Source organism: Bactrocera oleae, chromosome 2 (assembly GCF_042242935.1).
Source record: "Bactrocera oleae isolate idBacOlea1 chromosome 2, idBacOlea1, whole genome shotgun sequence".
Lineage (NCBI taxonomy): Eukaryota > Metazoa > Arthropoda > Insecta > Diptera > Tephritidae > Bactrocera > Bactrocera oleae.
This window is the reverse complement of record NC_091536.1, coordinates 84,118,368-84,127,614: the sequence shown is the minus strand read 5'-3', so window position 1 is coordinate 84,127,614 and position 9,247 is coordinate 84,118,368. Positions and strand designations below refer to the sequence as shown.

Genomic DNA, 9,247 nt, shown 5'->3' with positions numbered 1-9,247 from the left:
TTGGAATATCAGATTTTTCAGTGGACTGTCTAATTTAACAATATATACACAAAATATTAAATTCGGATTAGAATTGACAAAAATAGGTCTCTCTCGGATTAGTTCACTTTCAGCGTAGAACTTCTAGTTGTAAACTAGTCTTTTGCCAGGCTAGTTTGATGTTGTACTGCATGTTATATAATAGATACAAGTTCATGTGCAAAGAAATTAATTGTTTCTCATTTATAAGCTGATGCATTAACGAGGATAACCAAAATCGGCAATCTATCGCTCGAATAAGAGTAAATGTACTTATGGGGATATTTGTATATTAATTTTCCCTGAGCAGCAAATATTGACTGTCTAACTAAATACGGCCATTGCTATGGTCATCAGTTCATATCGCAGGCATCCCATATTTATATTTAATTGGTAAAATAATGTTTAGAGCGTTGACTACTGAAATTGGCCGATCAATCGCCTTGGACCATTAACATTTTTACTTTTACTTAAAATTCAACACGCTGACCCATCGAACTGCTCAGTTTGTGTTTAACTATGTCGAAGTACAATCGCACAGAACTTTTCGCTTACCGCATGCTTAGAGTGCTCTACAAGTATGGACACCTCTTGAGTGTGATCGATTGGAAACTGCAGAAACAGAAGATGCAGTTACGGCAAGCAAAGCGGTGGTTTCGCATTATAAGAATTCTATGGCGCATTTCGCTTTCACTAATTTTTACGTCGTTAATACCAAATATGATGGCACCACTTCTGCGATTATCAGACAACTCTTTCTTACTGTTTTTTGCAAATGTACAGGTGACAACTGTAACACTCTTCTCAATAATTTCATTCGTTATACATGAGTGTTCGGAACGAAAAATATTTCAAATAATTAATAAACTCGTAAATATGTACGAGAGAATTTCAACAAAGTCGGGCATTCAACAGATCCTGGGACGAACATTTGTAATATCTGTCATATTGAAATTTCTTCTCAGCACTTTGGGACTGATCTATGAAATTCCATTACTTGTGGAAGATACAGGACTGCTTATTTGTTTATCAGGCATTTACCTTTGGTTAAGTACATTATATATATTGGATTGTTGCTTCATTGGCTTTCTGGTCATCAGACAAATGTACATTGCAATGGCTATACATTTAGAGCGGATGATTGAAAGGATGAGCAGAATTGAATCGGAAGAGCTACATAACCGTCTAAGTAAACATCAACGTATGAAAGAATTGTGTATGTATTCGGAAAGCATCGACGACAGCAACAATATTTATACGATTTTATATGAATTGACCAAACAGTTTGAACACATTTTCCGCTGGCAAGTGCTTTACTACATTTACTACAACTTTGTGATCATACTGATGCTTATGCATCGCTTTATATGGCGATATTTCGATTGGGGTTTGGTGGATATTATGGCGTTTTTCTCATCGGTTTTTAAGATTTGCAACTTGGCTTTCTTAATATTTAGTACTGACGGTGTAGTGCAGAAATCCCAGCTGCCCGATTTGCTCAATTTAGATCTGGTCTGTTCAGATATCGATGCGCGTTGGGATGAAAGCGTAAGTTTAGGTGTATATAATATAAACAAGAAAAAACGTTAACTTCGGTTGCGCCGAAGCCATAATATCCTTTACAAATACAAAGGCCCCTTACAAGAACTTGATTCCGAACGTTCACTTTGTATGGCAGCTACATGCTATAGTGGTCCGATATCGGCCGTTCCGACAAATGAGCAGCTTCTTGGTAAGAAAAAGACTTGTTCAAAATTTCAGATCGATATCTCAAAAACTGAGGGACTAGTTCGCGTATATACAGACAGACGGACGGACGGACATACGGACATGGCTAATTCAACTCAGCTCGTCACGGTGATCATTTATATACATACTTTATATGGTCTCCGCCGTTTCCTTCTGGGTGTTACAAACTTCGTGGCAAACTTAATATACCCTGTTCAGGGTATACAAATTTGAAAATCATTCACCAATGGTCGGCAAAGTGTGGCATGGTAACAATATGAGAGTGATTGAAGCTGATAATCAGTGTTTATAATATATACTGGGATATCCAAAGCGTTTGAGACACATAGTGAATGTACTATTTAAAAAAAAACACATATTTTCTATTCGTGTGCTCAAAAAAGGTTAGGTTCTAAGTATAATATATTCCTTTTTAAAGCAGCTAATCCTAATATCCAACCTCCAGGTTGATTTTTGCAATGAAAAAAGTTTGTTATAAGGGGTACAACAGAAGTTCAAGATAGATTTACCGATCCGTGCCATCCAAGTAACATAACGATATGTTGTAATAAGTGTAAACAGTAAGAACAACGGCATTTGATTAATACACCGTTCAAAGTAGCGAGGACCCAAATTGAACACCCTGTTTCTTCTACCTTGCTTAGCCAATTTACTATTCTAGTATTTCCGATATTTCCTATAGCTGGAATTTATAGTAACGATCTATACTTATGAAATCTGGCTGAATTGTGCGAGTAGTCTTTAAAAGGAAATACACCCGGATTACTCACTATAGGGTACAATTGGAAATGAATTTGTAGGCAACACATATATTTAGGATTCAATTAGATATTAATTAGTCTCTAGCAAATACCTTCGGAGTAAAAAAAGGAGAAATTAGTCTCTTTATAGAAAGAAAAACAATTGTTCCACATAAAAAGGCCAAAAATACAGTCATTTGCGAATAATTGCTGACTCATCCCGGATTTGTCGCACTTTTTTAGGGATACCAAATATAAGTATATAATGTGTATGTATGTAGGTATGTATATTATTTTTCCTAAATTATTCTAAATTTCCATTTTTTTTTTGCCGTAACATTGTAGGTTGAGACGTTCATATGCCAACGCAAGGTGGAAAATCTCGAAATTAAGGTGTTGGGATTCTTTCACCTCAACAATGAGTTCATCTTAGTCATATTATCGGCCATTATGTCTTACCTCTTTATACTAATTCAGTTTGGTTTGACAAGTAAGTACAAATAATTATTGTAATTTACATATATACATATGTATCTACATACTCACAGTGGTGAGCAGTATATTTGCACTTATGCATTTATTTTTATACCAGATTTAGGTAATTAGATGAAAAAGTTATATTTATTTCAGAATCGTATAGTTACCTCGCTGCATAACGGTATTAATTAAAACTAAACAAATTGTAATTGAATTGTAATTGAAGTACTGAAAGTTGGGAAGTATATGTACAGACATACATTCGTACGTACTTCCGACTTAGAAACCAGTTCTTACTGGCTATTTGTAATTTCGATGTAAATATTGTGCATTCTTGTTCGGTTTCTTTACTTGCGAAATATGTGCAATAAATACATTTTCTTTGCCAATCCTTGATATTTATAAATATTAAGATCTTTATAGATTATTATTTTGTATATATTTAATCAAAAAATTTTTTCAAATCTTTGAAGCCCTTATTGAGCACACCTAATGTGACAACCTAAGAAAAAGCTAATTTTTGGGATTTAAAAATTTTAAGGGTATATTTATGTATGTATATTTTAAAAGTAGACAGTATAGTTTTGAAAAAAAAATTTAAAGTTACACGCGATCTCTGACGGCGCTAAAGAAAATAGGATGAAACCTAAAAAAAGGCCGTGTATTGGAAAAAATCCAAAATTGACAAAATGACTGCGTTTTTTTCTTTTTAAAAGGGAAATTTTACCCAAAATTTTAGTTATTTGGCCTGTTAAAATGGCGAACGATATGTGAATGTACATTATATGTAGAAAACTTTGATAGTGGTAGCATAATTTGTCTCCGAGCAATTTTGAAAAATTTCGTTTTGAGAAAACTGCGATAAAAAAAATTATTAAGCTAATTAATTTTAAAAGGCTGTAATTCAAAAACTATCTTTTATATCGATTCAAAATTTGAGTATGTTTTTAAAAGATATAACCCATTCAAATATGAAAACGAATAGATTTTTTTTCTATTTCACACTAGGGGTGGCCTTAAAAATTGCAACAGATTTTAGGCTATAATTTGTTGTAGATCATAGATTAAATGTAGGGATTAACATCAGGAGTTTCCAGAATCAAAGATAATGACAATTTCACTATTAATTTAATTTATTAAAAAACTGTTACTTCTTATTTGCTAATATTTTCGCTTTTAGTTGCATATTTTATCGACACTATTGTAGAAATGTAGCTACATATGTATGTATGTAAGAACTTAAATAATCACTTATAATACCATAAATAAATGTACATATGTATATCCTAATATAAGTATATTTATGAGTACTCATGTACAAATACAATTTTTCTTTGCCAGAGCAATAATGAAAGACTGCGCATGCGTGTCCGCAACACATTGAAAGACAGTCAAAATTATAAAAGTAATTGGTACGCTGCGAAGAGCGAGGAATTTCGACGTTGTCACTAAATTTTAGTTCGAAATTTTTGTTGCAAATACAATTCATAGAAGAAAAACAACAACAACAAAAATTCCCAAAATCTTGTAATTATCTTTTGTGCCAAACTGAATAATTTGTGTGACTATAATGTTGGAATTTAAGCACAATAGGTATTAAATGCCACGAAAGTTGGAGCACAAATTGAAGCTGTGACCGACGCTGACGCTGATGCTGATTACGACACGCAACAGAGCGTAACGCACTTGTCACGCCTATTATTTGCAAATGAACTCAACGTACTGTGACCTTTGCGTTGATCCGCGCCGGCGATAAACGCGCAAAAATTGTCCCTTACACACGACTATATACCTACATCTATGTACGTAAGTGCATACGCATTTGATTGTACGAGTGTGTGTGTATGTGTATCAAGTTTGTATATTTACATGTGAATTTTCGTATAGACTACAAAGAAGTAATGAATGTACATACATACATAAGTGTGTGTGCATTGTAGCCAATGTTATTGTTTTTACGAAGACTCATTGTTTGTTGTTGTTGCGCATCTTATTAATGTTGGCAGTCACAGCGCCTCTGGCGCATGCCTGTAATGATAATAAAAACGTTAGGAGGGGAGGTCAACGTAGGACGGGCACATCCGCAAAACTCCGTCGTAAACAGTAAAAGAACAACAACAATAACGAAAAGCACTAAAATGAAACAATGCACCGAATTAATTTCTATATCGCTGCGCTCGGCTGATTTAACTTTAACCGTAGAAACAGATTCAATATTCTTCGCGAAAGAAAACAATAACAAACCGTAAATTACAGAGGAGTCCGCTAGCTACGCTGATTACTGGAAAAAAGCACAAACCAAAAAAAAATAAATAAAAACACAGAAACAGGAAAGGAATTTACATATGAGTAGAGACACATCTACATACGTTTATGACCTGAACCTAAAACAAATATACCTTGATTCAAACGTACAACATCCGGCTGCGCGCCGGAGCGAAGCAGTGCAAATCACAACGTTAATTGTCTGTCAGGAGCGCCTCAGCGAGTGCGTGGGTCGTACTTAATCAGACATTGCCAAAAAAAAAAGATCCATATCCATCCAACAACTTGGACAAGCATGGCGGTCACTGCTACAAGGCATTAGTCATCGGCAGTCAACGGTGAGCAGCCACCAACCATCAGCCATTGACCCATCGCTCCGGGTGTGTGGAAGTGCTGAAGGCTCCAATTAATTATCGCATTTATAAAAAGGAAAATAATCAAAATTTGAGGAATTTGTTTTCCACAAAGCGTCGTCTGCACTCAATATACATTACGTTGTAAATACACACAAACACACTTAGTAAATAAATTACTCACCCAAACATACATACATATGTAAGTGGTCATGCGCTTGCACTCATAGATATTGCACTCGGAGCGGAGGCTTGTGTGCCGCTGCAGTCATAGCTTTTAAGATGCTTAACAAATATTTAGAGATCTAAACATTAAAGACACCGCGCTTCTTGCTGCGTAGCTAAAGTCGCTAGCATTCTCGTTCACAATCAAGCAAAGCTGATAGTTTCACAGATTATTTGAGTTAAGTGGGAAGTAAGGCGCGGGGATGAAGGTGTTCACTTTATAATTCAACTCATTGTCATTTGTATTAAGTCAACAATGCAGGCATACTTATCATATACAGTCAAACCTGAGTAAGAGAGAAGTGGGTAAGCGAGAAAACTCTAAAAATAATTCTCAGGTCCCGGATTTTGACTTCCCAAAAACCTCTATGAGTGGGAAACAAAAACCTACATAAGTGACACTAATTTTTACTACTCTGACCTCTATGACTTAGAGCCTCTTTTGTATTTACCTCTATAAGCGACAATTTTCCTGTGGATGACTCATTCTTTTTTTTTCAGGAATCAGCAACTATGTTGTAATATCTAATATTATATAAGTATATATAATTTTGTAATTCAAAGGAATAATATTTAACTGTATTAACTTATTTGTCATGCTCACTGCAGTTCATAAATATCATGTGCAACGAATAGTACACTATACTCTTACAACAACAATGTCTAAACAAAAAATCAGCCTGAGTCGGAAAAATCAAGGTGTGAAATACGAAGTGAATTTGGATAACCAGATTCTACTTATTACGATTATTATAATTGACAAACCTCTTCTGTACCCCTATAAGCTAGAAACTCGCATTAGATAGTTTAAGTGAGAGCATTAGTGAGAAACCTCTATAAGCGAGACAAAAATCATGGTCCCTTATTCTCTTTATTAACCAGGTTTGACTGTATGTATATTTAAGTTCTCACATGTACATATGTATAAACTCGTACATATAATATTTACATACATATACAAATTTCTTATGTGCTTAGCAGCGCCTGCTCACATGAGACATTGATAATTATATCCTTTTTTAAACTTTTTGTCATGGCTGAGATGGCTTTAGGTGATGTTGATAAAATTGTGTGAGAAAATATACCGAATGGGAAACTAAATGGAAATATCTACGGTATAATTGCTACTGTGTAATTAAATCAAAAATATGTTAATTACAATGTACTTAACTAGAATGTGTGACAAAACGTTTTAATGAGCTCAATTTTTGCCAGAAATTTGAACTGAACTGACAAAAAAACATGTTGACATATTTTAATACGCCTTCAATATAGGATCCTATTGAGCCAATTCAAGCATGTCAACGCTTATGTCAACATTTTGACTACACTATAACAAGCCACGGCTGGGTTTCACTCAGCGCCTTCAGCAAACCTTCAGGTTTTTTCGGTTTCGGCTCATTTTTGGAACCCCATTCGCTAGGTTGTTAGACAGTATCGCCGTTATATTCATAAACCCACGCCTGGTCAACAGTAATGAAGCGTTTGATGAATGAAAGATCTTTAGCTACGTTGTCAAAACAACTCTTTTTGGAACCTCTACTCACCGTAAGAAACGAGTCTAACATTGGCACGCTTCATACCCAAAACATGTTGAGTCGAGCCATAAGAGATGTTGAGATACTCTGCTATCTCTATGATGCTAACACGATGTTTTTCAAACAGTGCTTCTTTAACTGTTTCGATATTATCCTCATTAAGAGGGCTGGCTGGACGTCTGGCATGAGACAAGTTTCCATCACAAGTTGACTTCAAGATATTCACTGAATGCTTTATGCTACTCAAACACTTGTGTTCGTGATAAAGCAACTTCCAAATACACTTCTGCAACGATTCCGTAGCCGTTGGAGACACAAAATATCAGGCAAACTCTTTGTTAAATTTTAAACACTATTAAAAAAACACACACCACATAATAAACAAACAGCTTCCAAACACACGATAATTGATATATGGAGACGTACTTCAACATAAAAAAGATTGTACCTATCTTGGAAAAAAAAGTATCAATTCGGTTTGCGCGTAAAGTTTAAATGGACCAATCCGAGTCAAATTTGATCAGATGATATCATGAACAAGGCTCTATTAATCGTTTTATGGAAATGATTATAGTCCACCATAACGAAGTTGACTAAACTATTGACTAGAGATTCAGAAAAGTATTAAACTTGGAACGCGAGAAACTTTAAACATCCTCACTTCTTCGCAAAAAAGTTGCCTGTAAGCCACTATGACTAAATTTTAAATCTCAACAAAACTTAAACGTTTTTGTGGAATAACAATTAGAAAGATCGCCGGCTTATTCAAAATTAGGAAGTCTTCCTGTTTTATACGAAATAAGATTTGAGACAAGTCGACTTCCTGTTTGTGATCCAATACAAAGAGGAATTTTACTTATCCTCTCTAGCGGTTGTGTTATTATAGCGGCAGAAAATATTCTCCAAATAATTTTGAGAAATGCTGCCGGGTTAAGAGTTCTTTGTCAGATAAAATCTGCACCCGTTGTGCTGCGTTGAGCGAACTTTATAACGACGTCGGAGTTCAGTGAATTAACATTCAGAGGCTAGCAAGGACATATCGTTCGAAAGGATGCAGACTCTCCGGGTCTAAAAGTATTTAATGCGGCAACAGTTAAAGGTAGCAAAAAAGAATAAGTTCTTGTATAAGTTAAAAAATACTAAAAGGAAAGGAGTTTAGCCTAGCTTAGAATTTCGAATTGGCACTAATTAGCAAAAGGATGAAATGACTATCACACTTTGTGTACTCTATAAAAATCATCCATTTGGCCAAATCAAGCGTCAATCGAGGAAATTCATAAAAAGAAAACTTTATTATATTATTACAAAAATCTTTAACTTCTAAAATCTAACATTAATGTATTAGCATATGAGATATATGAAAAACTCACAAACTCTTTAAATTTTGTATTTTTTTAATTAACTGTAGACTCCAAATTTTGTCATTAAGTTAATCTCTTGAAGTAATACCGTACTATATTAAAAAGTTTGTATAATGGAGTATGAAGAATTTCTTTGCAGAGTGAAAAATGTGATTCACCAGAAAAAAATGTCGAACCCTTCGGTGTCGCGACAACTCAAGACATATTTCAGTGTAGACAGAAAGTTCACTGATCCATTAGCTTGTATATAAGTTATATAAGTTCCATGTCTTTATAAATCAAACGAGATCATTAGATCTGTTAAGTCTTCTGGAATGTAATGAGTAATTACTTGCTTTAAGTGACGTATCTTGTCAAACAATAAACAAAGAATCTTTATATTTATTTTCTGATGACGTTCAATAATATAAACTCGAGTATATTTAAATGTATGTATATGTACTTATATTTTACATTATTTGTTATACTTATACAGTTATTTAAAATGAACAATATAAATTGTGTATTCAACAAATACTTGG

At 34.3% G+C, this 9,247-nt stretch overlaps 1 protein-coding gene across 1 annotated transcript; it reads left to right on the top strand.

Annotated features, from left to right (window-relative positions):
• Positions 1-537: 537 nt before the first annotated feature.
• On the top strand, positions 538-5,914 carry Gr93a (Gustatory receptor 93a). Its single transcript, XM_070109262.1, has 3 exons — positions 538-1,566; positions 2,853-2,997; positions 4,326-5,914. The coding sequence occupies exons 1-3, from the start codon at positions 538-540 to the stop codon at positions 4,331-4,333; spliced, it is 1,182 nt and encodes a 393-aa protein (XP_069965363.1). The 3' UTR covers positions 4,334-5,914.
• Positions 5,915-9,247: the final 3,333 nt, after the last annotated feature.